The sequence below is a fragment of the Salvelinus fontinalis genome, chromosome 11 (assembly GCF_029448725.1).
Source record: "Salvelinus fontinalis isolate EN_2023a chromosome 11, ASM2944872v1, whole genome shotgun sequence".
NCBI lineage: Eukaryota > Metazoa > Chordata > Actinopteri > Salmoniformes > Salmonidae > Salvelinus > Salvelinus fontinalis.
Window position 1 is genome coordinate 10,097,272 of NC_074675.1, and position 21,608 is coordinate 10,118,879.

At 44.4% G+C, this 21,608-nt stretch overlaps 1 protein-coding gene and 1 long non-coding RNA gene across 5 annotated transcripts in view; one reads left to right on the forward strand and one right to left on the reverse strand.

Annotated features, from left to right (window-relative positions):
• The window catches only part of LOC129864983 (inosine-5'-monophosphate dehydrogenase 1b-like), a 28,226-nt gene extending 24,401 nt beyond the window's left edge, over window positions 1-3,825 (reverse strand). Inside the window, exon 1 of one of the 4 annotated variants that reach the window (XM_055937345.1) lies at window positions 3,202-3,821. In XM_055937345.1, coding sequence (XP_055793320.1) covers window positions 3,202-3,440 — 239 coding nt within the window. In that variant the 5' untranslated portion in view covers window positions 3,441-3,821. Of the gene's footprint in view, window positions 1-102; window positions 340-3,201 lie in introns of those variants that run through there. The other 3 variants (XM_055937346.1, XM_055937348.1, XM_055937347.1) reach the window with 3 other exon arrangements.
• An 11,836-nt stretch (window positions 3,826-15,661) lies between these two features.
• On the forward strand, window positions 15,662-17,588 carry LOC129864984 (uncharacterized). The gene is made up of 2 exons (XR_008761298.1): window positions 15,662-16,236; window positions 16,416-17,588. It is a non-coding gene; the product is annotated as an uncharacterized LOC129864984 (long non-coding RNA).
• The last annotated feature ends 4,020 nt before the right edge of the window (window positions 17,589-21,608 follow it).

Below are 21,608 nucleotides of genomic sequence, written 5' to 3' on the forward strand. Positions count from 1 at the left end.
AATTAGCCACCTCACCACGTTCCTAGTCTTACTTACAGTTACCTAATGATAGTTACGTTAAGAAAATGTGAAACAAAAAATCTATTCCAGTCCGTTTTCTACCTCTTGAAGCTGACCACGTTGAAGGTTTTCGGAATGCGAACTTTCTAGCAAGTCCAAAATGAGCGGAAGCAAAGTGTGCTTTCTCTATTGTGGAGGGAACCAACCCACAATTAATTCCCCTACTACACACTCAAGTGATGATGCGAGGCTGGTCCAAATTTGATTGCCTGTCGCTGCTACAGTTATGAAGAAGAATATTTTCGCAGAAGCATCGAAAATGGATGCGTCACATCCCCTCTCCTCCCACGTGGGGCTCTCATTGAATTCGAAAACATGAGGGTAAAAATCTCAACTCAATCACAGACTTTGCAGGTTAGTGAGATTATGTCCTTGTAATTTATGTAATATACCTAATATCTGCACTGCAGAGTGCAGACCATGCATCGTTTTGAGGAGAAAATCATGCATTTAGGCTACAGGGAAATTGGCACTATAGTCTGGCAGTGCCAATGTCCATATATTATCATTGTATAACCCACATATAACCACATAAACAGCAGGCCCTCCTACCATCCGTTTTTTGGAATATTAGGCCTTGGGCTTCTATTATCAGGATCAATCAAGAATCTTAAATCATTAAAATGTGTAGAAATCAACTTTTATAATGCTTATCTATTTATCAATCTAAAGTGACTTGTATTTTGACAAAACCCACAAATCAACTATTCTCAGATGGTTCAGTGAGGTGCAACGTTTGGGGGTATTAACTCAACAGCACCACTGTCAGATTTACAAGTCACATGCAACCAGTTACTAGTAACCAATTATACGGATGACAGCGGCATCTTCTATTCTAGATTGATCTCAACTGACCAGTAGAGTCAGCCAGGCTACATACCTCCTTAAATAGCCTAGATCACATTTTACACATTTACAGTAGATTAGGCTACACATTGACGGAATTTACTCTCATTTTCTCCATCTTATCTTATATATCATGGCCTATGACTTTCACTTTCAAATACAGTACAGACTGTTTAAAACAGAAAGAGAGAATGGCCCGTCCTTTATCATCTGTCGAGACCATTCAGATAATAAAAGCACAAAACCCAATATACCATTGGCACTCAAGCTGACGGATTTGGGAGAATCAGACTGAATTATTTAGGCTTGGCCTATTGTACTGTATGTTGACCTGTGAATCCACAAGCATTGCGTACCGAACAGTTCCACACTCTCCCATGTCTGTGATGGCTCAGGGTTGGGAAGAGGAGCACACACACACACGTACACACACACGTACACAGACATACATAGACAGAGGAAGTAGACCTCCCTCACAAGCACACACTTTTGTAAAAGGAGGACGGCCAGCACACTGCTGTCAATACCATCAGTGGCTGACGGTCGTCACTGACAGACAATTGCAACCTACCATCACGCAAGCAATGTCGCAATAAAGCGAGTTTTGTTCTTCCTTCTCACCATTGTTTCCTGGGGAATTCTAACCCATGCACTCTTGATCCTGTGCATGAAATGGAGTGGGTCTGCTGTAGCTGTGTTCACTCAACCACCACACAGATATTCAGAGCAAATAAAACCAAATGCATTTGTAATGGTGACTAGTGATCCACCCTGCATTAAAACAGAATTCGCCCCCAAGTACACTTATCATGGGGATGTATATTGTCCCTTGGCCTACTCCCCGTGTGGCACTATACCAGGAGCCCCTCCTCTAGTACTAAGCAAAGCACAGAGGGCCTTCCCAGCCTTGACAAGTACCAAGGTGATCTGGCGGGTAGTGTGTCTGTGCGTGAGTTCATTGCTTTAAATGTGGGTCACCCACAATATGGGTCAGAGATTCCTCTATGCACACCCGGTGGCTATTTCAAGCATTGATTCAAACCTGATCCCATTAAGCTCTCCACCTGCTGCCCTAGCTGCAAGGCATAAGGGGGACCTGCCACTCCAAAAATAGCCTTGAGGCAGTTTCTGTTGTTTTGGCATCAGAGTACACCACTGAATCATAGGTTTTCAATGTGTTTAGGGGCCGCCCTCAGAATGACTCGCCATAAACCATATAAGACACAGGCGTCCTAGAGCTTCTTTACAGGCTAACAAGGAGAGTTAACTTCAAGGTTATTTACAAGCCAGGCTAAACACAGGGCTATGTAAACTGATACTACTCAATGGGCTGTATTTACATATTGTAACCATGGTGAAAGCAGAGTAATGAAAAGTAGTCAGAAGAAGTGGGAGGAACTAATGCTACAGCTTGAATGCTCACTAGTCAAATATACACTGAGTGTACAACAAATTAGAAACACCTGCTCTCTCCATGACATAGACTGACCAGGTGAATCCAGGTTAAAGCTATGATCCCTTATTGATGTCACTTATTACATCCACTTCAATCAATGTAGTTGAATGGGAGGAGACAGGTTAAAGAAGGATTTCTAAGCATTGAGACATTGATTGTGTGTGTGTGCCACTCAGAGGGTGAATGGGCAAGACAACATATTTAAGTACCTTTGAACAGGTTATGGTAGTAGGTGCCAGGCACACCGGTTTGAGTGTCTCAAGAAGTGCAACGCTGCTGGGTTTTTCATGCTCAACAGTTTCCCGTGTGTATCAAGAATGGTCCACCACACAAAGGACATCCAACCAACTTGACTGTGGCAAGCATTGGAGTCAACATTGGCCAGCGTCCCTTTGGAACGCTTTCGACACCTTGTCCATGCCCCAACGAATTGAGGCTGTTCTGAGGGCAAAATGGGGTGCAACTCACAGGAGGGTGCTGAGGGCAGGACAGCTCATAATAATGGCTGGAAGGGAGTAAATGGAATGGCATTAAACACATTAAAACCACGTGTTTGATATGTTTGATACCATTGGCTCAAGCCAATACCATGAGCCCGTCCTCCCCAATTAGGTGCCACCAACCCCCTGTGGTGCAACTCCAACTCAGGTTGGATTTCAACATGAGTCAGCTCCAGAGTTGCTACACAAGTAAACTATTCTACATTTCAGCAAGTATCTAAAAATCTTCTTTGCCTGGCCCTTCACTAATATGTTGTTCTTTTCAAATGGATGACAGTTTATTTCACTAAGTAATACTCTAGTACAGATTTAACCATAATCTTGCTTTGCCCGACTCACCTCTCGGGGCCAAAACCAGCCTGGATGCGGGTGGCACTGTATCGCTGTGCGGCCGTCTCATGCCCGTGCCCATGCCCATGTACATGGGGGCTGAGGCGGAAGAGGTGCTCCGCGTCTTGGGGTGAGGGGTTGGAGCTGGGACGGGGTAGCTCTGTGTCCCCTACGATCCTCCGGTAGTCCATCTGGTGGCTGTCCCGCTCTCCATCCACCCCAAAGTGTTCGTAGCCGTACCCCTCCATGTTGGGTCCAATTGCCAAGCTCTCTTGCTCCAGTCTCTCACTCTGGTCGGTGACCTCACCGTCGCCCTCTGACCCTTCTGTTGGTGACGTCCCTCAAGTGGACTCAAGTCACGTAGGGACTAGGTGTCCCTGAACCGGCCTACCAGCTCAAAACAATTCCCACAGAACAGAAAGAATTAGAACGATCTCAGCCAACCAACCAGACGAGTCAAAGGAGCTGAGGACCTGAGTTTGAAAAACAGAGCTACTTGTGAGAGACACAACACGTTCTCTGGTTCAACACATTCTTATCTTGGTCTCATAGCTCCAGTGTTGTCTTTACCGTCAACTTTGTTGTCGAATCCCAGGTCAGATACAAAAATACTCAGAGAGATATGAGAGAGAGAGAGACAGAAATAAGATAGTTATGTCCCTCCCTCCCTCCCCAGTCTCTGCGCAGGGTGCACCTGCTAACCAACCCACAGTGTCCGCTAGGCGTGTCAGGAGAGGGTGTCACCGTGGTAATGCTCCTGCCGAGATGGCGTCGTCGTGGAAATGATGCCGGAGAGGCTTGTCGTCGTGGAGTCGTTGCCGTCCCAACGTTCCCCTTGCCCCTGTGAGAGAACTAATGCTCACTGACCTGAAGGGAGATTGTGGTGGGAATGGGAGGAGTGAGATGGCAGAGAGAAAGGGCCCAGACTAATAGAGGGAGGGAGAGGTGGATAGAAAGAAAGAGAATGCCTGCAGGGATAGAGGAGAAGCAGAATGGGATACGCAGTGTGTTTTTGTCCAGTCGAGTGCTGCTCTATGAATCTCTCTCTGCGTACAGCTTAACCCTGTTTTCTGTCAGTGGCACACGTCGCTTTCACAAAGAGGATTGGGGAATTAGAATACAGTGGGCAGGAGATACATGCAGGAGGCAGAGAGGGCACTTAAACACACTCCAAACAGACTAGCACTGTCGCCAATGTGTGTGTGTCTGTGTGTGTGTGTGTGTGTGTGTGTGGCCGTGGGACAAACCCACAGTAATATACAAGAATTCCACAAACTGCTTGAGATAGTACCAAAGTATGGCCTTGAGGAGGATGCCTGGCTTGCCTTGGACACAGACAGGTCCAGGGACGTACAAACAGTGCTCACACTGCACCACAGGAGAGAGTATAGCTAACACAAGGGTGACAGCTTCTTACATAGCCCCTGAAATACGCCTCAAATGTTCAGTACAATCTACAAACCATTCTGCTCCCAAAAACTGTGTGTGGATGTACCTTTATATAGGACAGTTTGAGGCCCGCACTCTTAACATCTTCCTGACAGTGTTTTTCAACTTACAGAATAGAATGTTAAAGGGTCAGTTGACTGGAGCATGGAGCTAGCTATAGCAACAACCAAAGTAGTGGGTTCAATTCCGGCATGGGCCCCACAAAGTGAATACTGTATAGTAGGCCTATACCGTGCATTCAGAAAGTATTCAGACCCCTTGACTTTTTCCACATTTTGTTACGTTACAGCCTTATTCTGAAATGGATTCACATTTTTCCCCCTCATCAATCTACACACAATACCCCATAATTGCAAAGCAAAAACAGCATTTTAGAAATGGAATTATCACATTTACATAAGTATTCAGACCCTTTACTCAGTACTTTGTTGAAGCAAACTCCCTCGAGTCTTCTTGGGTATGACGCTACAAGCTTGGCACACCTGTATTTAGGGAGTTTCTTCCATTCTTCTCTGCAGATCCTCTCAAGATCTGTCAGATTGGATAGAGAGTGTCACTGCACAATTTTTTTCAGGTCTCTCCAGAGATGTTACATCGGGTTCAGGCTGGGCCACTCAAGGACATTCAGATACTTGTCCCGAAGCTACTCCTGTGTTGTCTTGGCTATGTGCTTAGGGTCATTGTCCTGTTGGAAGGTAAACCTTGCCCCAGTCTGAGGTCCTGAGCGGTCTGGAGCAGGTTTTCATCAAGGATCTCTCTGTACTTTGTGTTAATTTTTCCCTCGATCCTGACTAGTCACCCAGTCCCTCCCGCTAAAAAACATTTGCACAGCATGATGCTGCCACCACCATGCTTCACCGTAGGGATGGTGACAGGTTTCCTCCAGATGTGAAGCTTGGCATTCAGGCCAAAGAGTTCAATCTTGATTTCAACAGACCAGAGAATCTTGTTTCTCATGGTCTGAGAGTCTTTAGGTACCTTTTGGCAAACTCCTTGTGCCTTTTACTGAGGAGTGGCTTCCGTCTGGCCACTCTACCATAAAGGCCTGATTAGTGGAGTGCTGCAGAGATGGTTGTCTTTCTGGAAGCTTCTCCTATCTCCACAGAGAAACTCTGGAGCTCTGTCAGAGTGACCATCGGGTTCTTGGTCACCTCCCTGACAAAGGCCCTTCTCCCCCAATTGCTCAGTTTGGCCAGGTGGCCAACTCTAGGTATAGTCTTGGTGGTTCCAAACTTCTTCCATGTAAGAATGACGGAGGCCACTGTGTTCTTGGGGACCTTCAACACTGCAGACATTTTTTGGTATCCTTCCCCAGATCTGTGCCTTGACACAATCCTGTCTCGGAGCTCTGCGGACAATTCCTTCGATTTCATGGCTTGGTATTTGCTCTGACATGCACTGTCAACTATGGGACCTTATATATACAGGTATGTGCCTTTCCAAATCATGTCCAATCAATTTAATTGACCACAGGTGGACTCCAATCAAGTTGTAGAAACATCTCAAGGATTATCAATTGAAAAAAGATGCACCTGAGCTCAATATCGAGTCTTATAGCAAAGGGTCTGAATACTTATGTAAATAAGGTATTTCTGTTTTTTATTCTTTATAAATTTACAAACATTTCTAGAACCTGTTTTCACTTTGTCATTATGGGGTGTTGTGTGTAGATTGATGAGGGACAAATTGTAACGTCCTGACCAGAGTTCGTATGTGTTTTGCTTGTTTAGTGTTGGTCAGGACGTGAGCTGGGTGGGAATTCTATGTTGTGTGTCTAGTTTGTCTGTTTCTATGTTGGGTTAAATGTGTTGCCTGATATGGTTCTCAATTAGAGGCAGGTGTTTGACATTTCCTCTGATTGAGAACCATATTAAGGTAGGCTGTTCTCACTGTTTGTTTGTGGGTGAGTGTTCCTGTGTCAGTGTTGGTGCTACACGGGACTGTGACGGTTAGTGTGTTTTGTCAGTTTTGTGTGTCTTGTCTTGTTTTGTTTGATTAAATTCATTATGTCTAATTACCACGCTGCGCATTGGTCCTCTGATCCTTCTCGCCTCTCCTCGCCTGAGGAGGAGGACGACGTAGACTGCCGTTACACAAATGTATTTAATCCATTTAGAATAAGGCTGTAACGTAACAAAATGTGGAAAAATTCTAGGGGTCTTAATACTTTCTGAATGCACTGTATATGTCAACAGAAAGTTGCAATGGGGAAAACATCTTAAATGGGCTTCTCTCTTCATTTTTTAAAAACAATGTCAGAGAAAGAGGCTGAGAAAGAGAAAGGGAAAGAAATAGGTACCACTGAGAAAGAGGTATCTCCCCATCACCCCTTTCTCCCACTCGAGACCTGGTGTCTGAAAGGGATCAGGAACAGGTGACTGAGTGTTTGTGACAGTTGCTCAGACTCGAGGACGGAAAATCCTCTTATGCTGCCCGTGGAGAGCATAGCAACGCCCCATCCTTGTCCGTGCAGTCAACCCCCCAGTCAACCACTCCATGGAACCCTCTTTTCACAGCTAGGTTAACACTGGAGCCGAAGCCTAACGTGAGATCAGCACGCTTGTTACTCTAAACTTTCGTGGAAATCACACACTGCTATCCATGTGATATGTGTGTCAATTCAAGTTCCGTTGTGCCCCTCTGTGTTGTTTACCTCTCAAGCATATATACAAATGCATGCACACACACAATGGCATAGGGAGTTGGGTCACTTTAGTCCATTATTTGTACTCTGTCTTTGTGACCCTTCCGTTCATGTACTAATGTGTGTGACCCCCCCCCCCCCCCCCCCCCCACGCATTCACTGGATTACCATAATGATAATGAGTCTCATGTGCAGTGTGTGGCAAAGTGGTGTTGGCCGTGCCCCTTTCCTGCAGTCAGTGACCAAAAGCACCCTCTTTGGTCTCATGGGTGGAATGTTATTAATAATAATTCATTATTTTTTTATTTTTTTAATTACAACAAAAATCCAGTGTTTTCTATGTCAAACAGTTTTGTTATATTTCAGTCTTCTGTGATTGTAACGTAGACGCTGGCAGTCGAGAAGCAGGTGTAGGTGGTAAGTTTAATATAACAAACATGGAATGATACAACACAGGAGTAGCATCTTGATATGAAACACAAGCAATACTGCCTGGGGAAAGAACCTAATGTAGTGCCAGATAAAGGGGAGGTAATAAATGAGGTAATGGAGTCCAGGTGTGCCTCATGATGAAGCGCAGGTGTGCGTAATGATGGTTGCCAGGACTGGTGGTTAGTACACCGGGACTCCACACCAACCTTTGGGGACCACCCTTGAGGAGAGAGGAGAGAGGAGCGGCGATGGAGCTAAAGCTCCTGAGGAAACGGCAGTAGAAGTTGGCAAACCCCCAAAAACGTTTTAACTCTTTTATGGTGGTTGGGACTGGCCATAACCTGACTGCATCTATCTTCTTGACGTCCATCTTCACTCCTTGCGGGCTGATTTGGTAGTCTAGGAAGGAGACAGCCTCCTGATGAAACTGGTACGTCTCAGCCTTGACAAACAGTTGGTTAGCCAGGAGGCGTTCCAGGACTCCTCGGACGTGAGCGATGTGATCCTCCAAGGTAGCCAGGATGTCGTCGATATACACAACCACCTGGCTTCCGAGCATATCCCGGAACACCTCATTGATGAATGCCTGGAACACTGACAGAGCATTGGCTAAGCCAAATGGCATCACCAAGCACTCGTAGTGACCAGACATCATGCTAAAAGCTGTCTTCCATTCATCTCCCTCCCGGATGCGGATGAGATTGTATGCACTCCGCAGGTCCAATTTGGTAAAGAACCGGGCCACGCGGAGCTGTTCGATGGCACCAATGGGAGAGGGTAACGGTACTTGGTGGTGATGTCATTGTGTCCTCTTGTAATCAATACACGGGCGTAACCCTCCATCCTTCTTGGCCACGAAGAAGAAGTCTGCAGAAGGTGTGGATGAAACTTTGTTGGAGCGCCTCATGGATGTTCTCCTCCATGGCCTTGGTTTCAACCACCGACAGAGGGTAGATGTGTCTGGGTAGGGGCGCAGAGCCTGCAAGCAGGTCAATGGCAAAGTCCCAGGGGCGATGAGGAGGGAGACGGGTGGCGCAGGTTTTGGAAAATACCTTCCCCAGGTCCTGGTATACCTTCGGGATGTTGGGCTGAAGGGCAACCACAGGACTCTCAACCGACGTGGAACCAAAGGGGATGGGAATGCAGGCCCTCCGGCATTCGGGTGCCCAGTCCATGATTTTCATCCCCGACCATCAGATGGTGGGGTTATGGCTTTGAAGCCAAGGGAGGCCGAGGATGATCTTGTGAGCTGGTGATGAAGGGAATGTTCTCCTGACGGATGGACCACAGTGTGGGTGAGTGGGTCGGTGATGAGTGTGATGGTCCCGGGACCTAATGGACGATTATCGAGGGCTTGAACATGGAAAGGAGAGGAGAGCAGGTATGCGGTGATGTTAAGAGAGAAGGCAAGAGTCTGGTCAGTAAAGTTCCCCGCGGCACCGGAATCCACTAATGCTGTAGAAACAGACGCTGGCAGTCGAGAAGCAGGTGCAGGTGGTAAGTTTAATATAACAAACATGGAACGATACAACACAGGAGTAGCATCTTGATATGAAACACAAGCAATACTGCCTGGGGAAAGAACCTAATGTAGTGCCAGATAAAGGGGAGGTAATAAATGAGGTAATGGAGTCCAGGTGTGCCTCATGATGAAGCGCAGGTGTGCGTAATGATGGTTGCCAGGACCGGTAGTTAGTAAACCAGCGACGTCGAACACCAGAGGGGATTAGCGGGAATAGACGTGACGGTATATGTATATAAAGTGTAATATTGGGATGCAAACTCTATATCTGACATGGTACGGGTGTCTTCTTTTTCTTAAGCCCATAACCATGTGTGCGAGGTGTATACTTTTGTTTCAAAGTGTGTGTCACTGTGTGTGACTCTGATTTAGCCCACTGCAGTAAAAGGTTATTAACCTTCTGTCTTATGTAACCACACCAAATGTAACATATCATACAATTTGAGTGCCCCGGATTTACATTTACTGTTACGTCCACTCTACACTGAGTATACAAAACATTAAGAACACTTCCCTAATATTGAGTTGCACCATCCCCTTTAGCCCTCAGAACAGCCTCAATTCATCGGGGCATGGACTATACAGGGTGTGGAAAGCGTTCCACAGGGATGCTGGCCCATGTTGACTCCAATGCTTCCTGCAGTTGTGTCAAGTTGGCTGGATGTCATTTGGATGGTGGACCATTCTTGATACACACGGGAAACTGTTGAGTGTGAAAAACCCAGCAGCGTTGCAGTTCTTGACACACAAACCAGTGCACCTGGCACCTACTGCTATAACCCGCTCAAAAGCGCTTAAATATTTTGTCTTGCTCATTCACCCTCTGAATGGCACACATACACAATACATGTCTCAATTGTCTCAAGGCTTAAACATTTTTATTTGACCCGTCTTCTCCCATTCATCTACACTGATTGAAGTAGTATAGTGACATCAATAAGGGATCAAAGCTTTCACCTGGTCAGTCTATATCACGGAAAGAGCGAGTGTTCTTAATGTTTTGTATACTCAATCAATCAATCAAGTTTATTTTATATAGCCCTTCGTACATCAGCTAATGTCTCGAAGTGCTGTACAGAGACCCAGCCTAAAACCCCAAACAGCTAGAATGCAGGTGTAGAAGCACGGTGGCTAGGAAAAACTCCCTAGAAAGGCCAAAACCTAGGAAGAAACCTAGAGAGGAACCAGGCTATGAGGGGTGGCCAGTCCTCTTCTGGCTGTGCCGGGTGGAGATTATAACAGAACTATGCCAAGATGTTCAAAAATGTTCATAAGTGACAAGCATGGTCAAATAATAATCATGAATAATATTCAGTTGGCTTTTCATAGCCGATCATTAAGAGTTGAAAAACAACAGGTCTGGGACAGGTGGCGGTTCCATAACCGCAGGCAGAACAGCAGCAAGGCCAGGCGGACTGGGGACAGCAAGGAGCCACCACGCCCGGCACTCCCGACGTATGGTCCCAGGGCTCAGGTCCTCCGAGAGAAAGAAAGAGAGAAGGAGAAAATTAGAGAGAGCCAAGATTTTCAAAATGTTCATAAATGACAAGCATGGTCAAATAATAATCAGGAATAAATCTGTTGGCTTTTCATAGCCGATCATTAAGAGTTGAAAACAGCAGGTCTGGGACAGGTAGGGGTTCCGTAACCGCAGGCAGAACCGTTGAAACTGGAATAGCAGCAAGGCCAGGCGGACTGGGGGCAGCAGGGAGTCGTCATGCCCGGTAGTCCTGACGTATGGTCCTAGGGCTCAGGTTCTCAGAGAGAGAAAGAAAGAGAGAACGAGAGAATTAGAGAAAGCATACTTAAATTCACACAGGACACTGGATAAGACAGGAGAAGTACTCCAGGTATAACCAACTGACCCTAGCCCCCCGACACAAACTACTGCAGCATAAATACTGGAGGCTGAGACAGGAGCGGCCAGGAGACACTGTGGCCCCATCCGAAGATAACCCCGGACAGGGCCAAATAGGAAGGATATAACCCCACCCACTTTGCCAAAGCACAGCCCCCGCACCACTGGAGGGATATCTTCAACCACCAACTTATAATCCTGAGACAAGGCCGAGTATAGCCAACAAAGATCTCCACCACAGCACAAACCAAGGGGGGGCGCCAACCCAGACAGGAAGATCACGTCAGTAACTCAACCCACTCAAGTGACGCACCCTTCCCAGGGACGGCATGAAAGAGCACCAGTAAGCCAGTGACTCAGCCCCTGTAACAGGGTTAGAGGCAGAGAATCCCAGTGGAGAGAGGGGAACCGGCCAGGCAGAGACAGCAAGGGCGTTTCGTTGCTCCAGAGCCTTTCCGTTCACCTTCACACTCCTGGGCCAGACTACACTCAATCATATGACCCACTGAAGAGATAAGTCTTCAGTAAAGACTTAAAGGTTTAGACCGAGTCTGCGTCTCTCACATGGGTAGGCAGACTGTTCCATAAAAATGGAGATCTATAGGAGAAAGCCCTGCCTCCCGCTGTTTGCTTAGAAATTCTAGGGACAATTAGGATCAATGAATGAGACCAGTCTTTGTGTGGACACTCATTGAGCAGAACTAAGACAAACGTCGGGCACGAGATTCCTCAACCTAGCGATGACGAGCCAAACAAAAGAGCCCTGTGTGTGTGTGTGTGTGTGTGTGTGTGTGTGTGTGTGTGTGTGTGTGTGTGTGTGTGTGTGTGTGTGTGTGTGTGTGTGTGTGTGTGTGTGTGTGTGTGTGTGTGTGTGTGGGTGGACTGAGGACATCCTCCACCAGATGACCTGAATATAGAACCCCCCTGCCTAACTCATGTCACATTTAGCCACTTTGATAGAACAGTGCTCTCTTTTCACAGAATACTTCCTAGGCCTACACTAGACTACTTTGCCAAATTCACTTTTTTCTCTTTTATTCTGGACATAATCCTATATGTTGGCCTTCAAATCTTTCAAAGCCTAATTTACACATGCATGCAATGCAAGAACTACAAGTAGATAAGCAAAATGACGTTGCGTAACAAAAGTACGCAGATGTGCAGCCCTGCAATTTTAAACTCAATGCAAGTACTGGTACGCTGGATCGCCATTAGACGCAAACATTTTGTCCAAACATTCACTGCTTGATCCTCATGTTTGCGGCTTTGACCATGATTTGTCTAATGTAGGGCATTGAATATGGCCCACCATCTTGTGGCCATCAGCTCTCAACCAGAGGAGGCTGGTGGGAGGAGCTATAGGAGGATGGGCTCATTGTAATGGCTGGAATAGAATAAATGGAACAGTATCAAAAACATCAAATATATGAAAAACCACATGTTTGACTCCATTCCATTGAATCCATTCCAGCCCGTTCCTCCCACCAACCTCCCCTGCAATATAGCCTCGTTGAATACAGTATTTAAAATTGTTGGGGATTTTATTTTTCGTTGAGTTACTGCTTTAATGTATATTGTGTCACAGTGGGTTATTTTGTACCGCACAGCCATTAGGTTGTCATCGTTTTACCCGCAATGCGCATCTATATTTCCCTGCTGGCATTAGCTGGAACAGAAATATAGTAATCTGAGTGAAATGACTTTGACACCCCTGTGCCAGTATTCATGAGGAGTCTCAGAGTTGGAGTGCGGATCTAGGAGCAGGTCCTCTACCCCTGTCCCTGATCATCTGATCCATTGTGATCTGAAAGGCAAAGTGATACTTGATCCTCATTCCTACTCTAAGGCATTGTTAAATACACCTCTCTCATTCAGAAGGGTTCAATGCAGAAGACACACTTCGGTTGAATGTGTTCAGTTGTACAGCTGACTAGGTATTCCCCTTTCCCTAATACACTGAGACGCTTATAAAACGGGCCCAGGTTGCTGCCCTGGTGTTTTAATGTTAATCATCGCTGTCTAGTGGTCATGGACTTTTAATGCAATATCCCCTGTGATTTCCTCCATACATTCCTTCTGAGGACAAGCTACTAATCATTTGTCTGGACATTCCCCAGTCAAATCAAATCAAATTTTTGTCACATGTGGCCCGAATACAGCAGGTGTAGACCTTACAGTGAAATTATTACTTACGAGCCCCTAACCAACAATGCAGTTTAAAGAAAAAAATATGAATAAGAAATAAAAGTAACAAGTAATTAAAGAGCAGCATGAAAACAACAATAGCGAGAATATATACAGGGGGGTACCGGTACAGAGTCAATGTGCGGGGGCACCGGTTAGTTGAGGGAATATGTACATGTAGGTAGAGTTATTAAAGTGACTATACATAGATGATAACAACAGAGAGTAGCAGAGGTGTAAAGGGGGGGGGGGGGGGGAACGGGGACAATGCAAATAGTCTGGGTGGCCATTTGATTAGATGTTCAGGAGTCTTATGGCTTGGGGGTAGAAGCTGTTTAGAAGCCTCTTGGACCTAGACTTGGCGCTCCGGTACCACTTGCTGTGCGGTAGCAGAGAGAACAGTCTATGACTAGGGTGGCTGGAGTCTTTGACAATTTTTAGGGCCTCCCTCTGACACCGTCTGGTATAGAGGTCCTGGATGGCAGGAAGCTTTGCCTCACTGATGTACTGGGCCGTACGCACTACACTCTGTAGAGCCTTGCGGTCAGAGGCCGAGCAGTTGCCATACAAAGCGGTGATTCATCTCCTTTGTCTTGATCACGTTGAGGGAGAGGTTGTTGTCATGGCACCACACGGCCATGTCTCTGACCTCCTCCCTATAGGCTGTTTCATTGTTGTCGGTGATCAGGCCTACCACTGTTGTGTCATCTGCAAACTTAATGATGGTGTTGGAGTCGTGCCTGGCCGTGCAGTCATGAGTGAACAGGGAGTACAGGAGGGGACTGAGCACGCACCCCTGAGGGGCCCCTGTGTTGAAGATGAGCATGGCGGATGTGTTGTTGCCTACCCTTACCGCCTGGGGGCGGCCCGTCAGGAAGTCCAGGATCCAGGTGCAGAGGGAGGTGTTTAGTCCCAGGGTCCTTAGCTTAGTGATGAGCTTTGAGGGCACTATGGTGTTGAACGTTGAGCTGTAGTCAATGAATAGCAATCTCACATAGGTGTTCCTTTTGTCCAGGTGCGAAAGGGCATTGTGGAGTGCAATAGAGATTGCATCATTTGTGGATTTGTTAGGGCGGTATGCAAATTGGAGTGGGTCTAGGGTTTCTGGGATAATGGTGTTGTGAGCCATGACCGGCCTTTCAAAGCACTTCATGGCTACAGACATGAGTGCTATGGGTCGATAGTCATTTAGGCAGGTCCTTGTTAGCTTCAAGAATATTAAATATGGTGTGACTCATCTTTGGAGAGCTATCCTATAGAAAATACCGTTAGGCCTACTAATACAGTTACTAGTTTTAGTTTACTGAGGTTTGTAGGGTTCTATATTATGTCTGGTGGGGATTGCCCAGTTGTGGAAAAAGTACCCAATTGTCATATTTGAATAAAAGATAAAAGTAAAGATACCATAATAGGAAATGACTCAAGTAAAAATGAAAGTTACCCAGTAAAATACTACTTAAAAGTCTAAAGTCTAATTCCTTATATTAAGCAAACCAGACAGCACAATTTGTATTCATTTTTTTACGGATAGACAGGGGCACTCCAGGGGCATGTCAATTCAATGTCTAGTTTTTATTTACATTGAGTTGAGTTGTCAACTAACGTGAATTCAACTTGAAATCAACAAAAAATGTCACCATGTCATTGGACAGGTTGAAAAAAGGGAAAACGTATTTTATTTTGATTACTTTTTGCAAATCCAATTAGTTTTCCATGTTGATTCAACATCAGCGATTTAAATGTTTTGTTGTTTAAATTACATGGAAACAACGTTGATTCAACCAGTTTTTGCCCAGTGGGCGTGACCAGAAACAAAACAATGTGACCCATTTAAAAATGGACCTGAAGGGGGACCTTAATAAAAAAGCCAAGTCATATAATTTATATGCTATTATTCAGAATAATATTTGTTTATTTAACCTTTATTTAACCAGTAAGTCCCATCCTTGGTTAACTTTTACCCAGAGTGCCTTTAGCAGCTCAGTGAATTTCCGTCCATTTGCTCCCTGTGGTCAATGTCAAGTCCTTGGAGAAACATGAGAGTGTATGACTGACTGACAGCAAATAGCAAGTGACAGGCCACAATAGGCCTACAACAATACTGATTGGTTGTTTGATTCACTGATTCTACAGAAAGCTGATGCTTAAATTGTGAAATTTGCTGGGCGAAACTAGTACCCAAATCACAGCCTAATGTGGAAGTCCCCTTTTCAGTGTACCTCTGTCTGATTATATATGAAAGCCGAAAGGTTACTCAAGGGGTAGAGGAGGGTGTGGGTGTATGTCAATAGTACTGTAAAAGCAAACCACAGAGTATAAAGCTGAACCTACTAATGTATGTGTAATCGCTCTCTTTGACGCACACAGAAAGTAGCCTAAAGCTAAATGTGTCTCAGAACTGTGGGAAAGAAAGCATTGTGCAACAACTCCTAACTTCCCGGAGCTACTTGTTGAGTGGCTTGTCAAACAACTAAAGGGTCTAGGGTGGTTACATTCTTAACTGCTATGTCATTTTATTTCTTGGTGGGATGGGAATAGGCAAAATATAAAATATATAGAGCACTTGTCTTATCACACAGGCAAGTAGTCCAACCAAGTCCAATCAGACTTCAGTAGCCTTTTCTGACATCTTGCGTGAGTTATCTGTGAAAGAGACTAAAATTAAATCATTTGCAGGCCTATGTATCAAGAATTGGAAATTCCCATCTATTTGATGATGTCATTACACACAAGCTTTGAAGCAAGAGAATCGCTGCGATGCATCATGACATTCATTGACGTCTGATATCAAGAGGGGAGTAACTTATTTACCGCGACTGTTTTCAAAGCGTTTTAAAGAAAACTTGATGAATATCTAAAGCCTCGAAAGCAAGGAAAGTCTGTCTTCCACGCCAACCTTGGATCGGGAGTTAAACTACTCAGCACAAGTTGAAGTTTAAAATCGGCAGGCATATTGTAAGTACTTAACAGTTTCTGGTAGCGTCCCTTTTGGTAGTCTACTTTCCGATCACGCGGTTAATGTGTGGTTGCGTTCCCGGTTATGTAATAGTAATGTAGTATACGTTTAGGAAAATACATGGAAAAGAGTACAAACAACAAAACACATGTAATTAATAGTATGTCTGTTTGTGAAGGTGACGCTGCGGTTGTTCAACCCAAGGCCAGGTCCATTTCACTGGAGAAGCTATGATGACAGACGTCTTGAAGATGTTCTTTATCGGGACAGCGTTCACTGTCCTCGCCGCGCTGATGGGAATGGTGGATTCAATTGGGGGTCTCATGTATGTACAAGACGCGGATGCTGCAGAATATTTACAGTTGGACAGCAGTACTGACATACGGATGTCTTCAACCCATTCGAGAGGTTCAGGAAGTACCAAACGCATTGGATCCCTATGAGGACGTCATGTGGAGTAGAATTAACACGAACAGGCTTGGCTTATGTTATGTTTTCGTTTGTCAATTACTGCATGCACTACACAACGTGTACACTGATTTTTACAAAACATTATTGAGCCTTTCATCATTCAGTTTCACTGGTTGGTGTTCCACTCCCACTGGGCAAAAACTGGTTGAATCAACGCTGTTACCACGTCATTTCAACCCCCGAAAAATATATGTGATGACGTTGAATGAGAGTGGAAAACTGATTGGATTTCAAAAAGTAATCAATTTATGGCAACTCTGTCTCTTTTTTAACCTGAATCCAATGACATGGTGATATTTTTTGTTGAATTGTGCAATTTAGAACTAGACGTTGAACTGACGTCTGTGCGCAGTGGGATTTTATTTATACAGGTCACTACGGGTTTGATGAGTTGTTTAACTTGTTTTGCACATTTGAAGAACACCCTAGTTGATGTTTATAGTAGGCTATTACTTTAAGTACTAGGTCATATTGACAGCTATTACTATGTAGTTCTATCCACTCTATACTATACTAATACTTGGTAGGACAGCAGGTAGAGCGTTGGGGCAGTAACTGAAAGGTCGCAGGTTTGAATCCCCGAGCTGACGGGGGAAGAATCTGTCTGTGCCCTTGAGCAAGTTACTTAATTTAGCAAACGCTAAATCGCTCTGGATGGGAGCGTCTGCTAAATGACAAAAAATTACTAATCTATACATGGCATTGCCTATATCATGTGGGCTATTTGTTGTATATTGAAGATCACATGAAGGGTAAAAGAAAAAGGGCTACATTATGCACTAATTGACTGTTCATCATGCACTGTAATATTGTGTCATAAAAAAAGTTGTGAAGACTAAACACTTTTATAGGTTATTGTCAATTAAATTAATAGACACTATTGCTTGTTTTTTGACCACTCCCTTTTTTTTGTATGAATGAATAAGGATGCAGGAGAAACCTAGCCGGATGCAATATCCTTACATAGCTTTGCTTTCAAATATACAGTAACATGAGTAACCTGCTTCACTGATCACACAGCATCAAATAGGGTATAGTATAGGCTGCAGGTGTTTTCCATCACAGATCACACAAGAAACAATCAAATAAATTAACTGAAAATGCTACATGATGAGAAAACAGTAGATGTCTAACTATTCTCAATGTTCAACTGAAAGTTTATGTATCAGTTTTATATCGACCAACTTCTGTAATGATGTAGGCCTTTACATCATTCAGAATCACTATAGTCTTTAGGTTAGCCCTTTTAGCCACTGGGGCTATTATACAATGCTACTATTGACTGAAATGCGATGCTTCTATGCCAGGATATTAGCCACTGGTGCTACTAGCCATATCATTTTGTACTATGCCCTTGCATCTAAGATGTAAGTTGCTCTCTCATCTTGCATATAATTTGATTTGATATACTTCATTGTCCCAGAGGGGAAATTTGACTTGGACAATTAAAGAGTGCTGCCGATTCCACATAAATACATACAATTGACACAACATACATAGAATATCACCCACTCAAAAAAAAAAATGTCATGCCAGCAAGGCTGTGACTTAGGTTCCACATGATGTAAGTCCTACAGGCCAGGCTCAAGTCCATTATTGCTATCTCCCTAATCAACCTCTGTGTTTCCTCTGCTGTTTACAAAATCTATTGACATGGGGACAAAATAATGTTTATATCTGTTCAGCCTGCATCGCGGCATTACAGGGGTTCTCAAACTTTTTGGGGCCATGGAACCCTTTTGTGATAGCAAATTTGTAAGGGACCCCCCTAATAATCAGAACACAACTCCAGGGTTGTACATGGCTGGACGAACCAAGTCTCAGGCCTTGTGATGGAACATTTTAAAGCCCCACCTACTGGCATCGGAGAGGACATTTAGCAGTTTTCTAGCTAATTTCCTGCAGTTCTACGCATTTTATCATGGGGCAGAGAGATTTTTTGTTCTTCCAACTTTAAAGCTAATATCCTGCAATTCTACACACATTGTGCCGTTTTTCCCGAGTAGCGCAGCAGTCTAAGGCATTGCATCTTAGTGCTTAAGGCGTCACTACAGACACCCTGGATCGAATCCAGGCTGTATCACAACCGGCGGTGTTTGGGAGTCCCATTTGGCGGCGCACAATTAGCCCAGCGTCGCCTGGGTTTGGCCGGTGTAGGCCGTCATTGTAAATAAGAATTTGTTCTTATCGGACTTGCCAACTTAAATAAAGGTTAAATAAAAAAATATTTAAAAATTGCAGTGCATTTATGTAAAAAATAAATAATTGATGGAGTACTGTGGATACCAATATCCCTGTGCGCCTCCCATGCCCATGTTGCCCAGGGTTAACCCTTTACTGCAGTGGGCTAAATCAGGGTCACAGAGTGTTTCTTGGCAGTCTTAAAGAAATCTACTTTGAAACCAAAGTATACAACTCACACACATGGTTATGGGCTTTAAAAAAGGAGACACCTGTACCATGTCAGATATAGAGTTGAAATCTATTGAATTTAGAGTTTGCAACAAAATATTACACTTTATATACATCACAGAAGACTGAAATATAACAAAACCAGTTGAAAAAAAAAAAAGTTTATTTATGAAAAATATGAATAACATTCCATCCATGAGGCCAGTAGTCATTTGACTGCAGGACAGGGCTACCAACCTGAATTGTAGATTCATAATATTAGGCCTACATGTGTTGTACCCTCTAAACTTAATCCACAGATCCCTTGGCCAAAATATGTTTAATCTGTTGTTATTAGTAACATTCTTAAAATAATTACATGTAAATATATATATATATACATTACCGTTCAAAAGTTTGGGGTCATTTAGACATGTCCTTGTTTTTGAAAGAAAAGCACATTTTTTTGTCGATTAAAATAACATCAAATTGATGAGAAATACAATGTAGGCATTGTTAATCTTGTAAATGACTATTGTAGCTCGAAACGGCAGATTTTTTATGGAATATCTACATAGGTGTACAGATGCCCATTATCAGCAACCATCACTCCTGTGTTCCAATGGCACATTGTGTTAGCTAATCCAAGTTTATAATTTTAAAAGCCTAATTGATAATTAGAAAACCCTTTTTAAATCATGTTGGCACAGCTGAAAACTGTTGTTCTGATTAAAGAAGCAACCATGTCAACGTCTTGACTATATTTCCTATTCATTTTGCAACTCATTTCATGTACTGTATGTTTTCATGGAAAACAAGGACATTTAAGTGACTTTGAACGGTAGTGTATGTATATACACTGCTCAAAAAAATTAAGGGAACACTAAAATAACACATCCTAGATCTGAATGAATGAACTATTCTTATTAAATACTTTTTTCTTTACATAGTTGAATGTGCTGACAACAAAATCACACAAAAATTATCAATGGAAATCAAATTTATCAACCCATGGAGGTCTGGATTTGGAGTCACACTCAAAATTAAAGTGGAAATCCACACTACAGGCTGATCCAACTTTGATGTAATGTCCTTAAAACAAGTCAAAATGAGGCTCAGTAGTGTGTGTGGCCTCCACGTGCCTGTATGACCTCCCTACAACGCCTGGGCATGCTCCTGATGAGGTGGCGGATGGTCTCCTGAGGGATCTCCTCCCAGACCTGGACTAAAGCATCCGCCAACTCCTGGACAGTCTGTGGTGCAACGTGGCGTTGGTGGATGGAGCGAGACATGATGTCCCAGATGTGCTCAATTGGATTCAGGTCTGGGGAACGGGCAGGCCAGTCCATAGCATCAATGCCTTCCTCTTGCAGGAACTGCTGACACACTCCAGCCACATGAGGTCTAGCATTGTCTTGCATTAGGAGGAACCCAGGGCCAACCGCACCAGCATATGGTCTCACAAGGGGTCTGAGGATCTCATCTCGGTAACTAATGGCAGTCAGGCTACCTCTGGCGAGCCCATGGAGGGCTGTGCGGCCCCCCAAAGAAATGCCACCCCACACCATGACTGACCCACCGCCAAACCGGTCATGCTGGAGGATGTTGCAGGCAGCAGAACGTTCTCCAGACTGTCACGTCTGTCACATGTGCTCAGTGTGAACCTGCTTTCATCTGTGAAGAGCACAGGGCGCCAGTGGCGAATTTGCCAATCTTGGTGTTCTCTGGCAAATGCCAAACGTCCTGCACGGTGTTGGGCTGTAAGCACAACCCCCACCTGTGGACGTCGGGCCCTCATACCACCCTCATGGAGTCTGTTTCTGACCGTTTGAGCAGACACATGCACATTTGTGGCCTGCTGGAGGTCATTTTGCAGGGCTCTGGCAGTGCTCCTTCTTGCACAAAGGCGGAGGTAGTGGTCCTGCTGCTGAGTTGTTGCCCTCCTACGGCCTCCTCCACGTCTCCTGATGTACTGGCCTGTCTCCTGGTAGCGCCTCCATGCTCTGGACACTACGCTGACAGACACAGCAAACCTTCTTGCCACAGCTCGCATTGATGTGCCATCCTGGATGAGCTGAACTACCTGAGCCAATTGTGTGGGTTGTAGACTCCGTCTCATGCGACCACTAGAGTGAGAGCACCGCCAGCATTCAAAAGTGACCAAAACATCAGCCAGGAAGCATAGGAACTGAGAAGTGGTCTGTGGTCACCACCTGCAGAACCACCCCTTTTTTGGGGGTGTCTTGCTAATTGCCTATAATTTCCACCTGTTGTCTATTCCATTTACACAACAGCATGTGAAATTTATTGTCAATCAGTGTTGCTTCCTAAGTGGACAGTTTGATTTCACAGAAGTGTGATTGACTTGGAGTTACATTGTGTTGTTTAAGTGTTCCCTTTTTTTTTTGAGCAGTGTATATATATATACATATATATATATATATATATATATATATATATATATATATATATATATATATATATATATATATTTAATCAATAAGGCCCG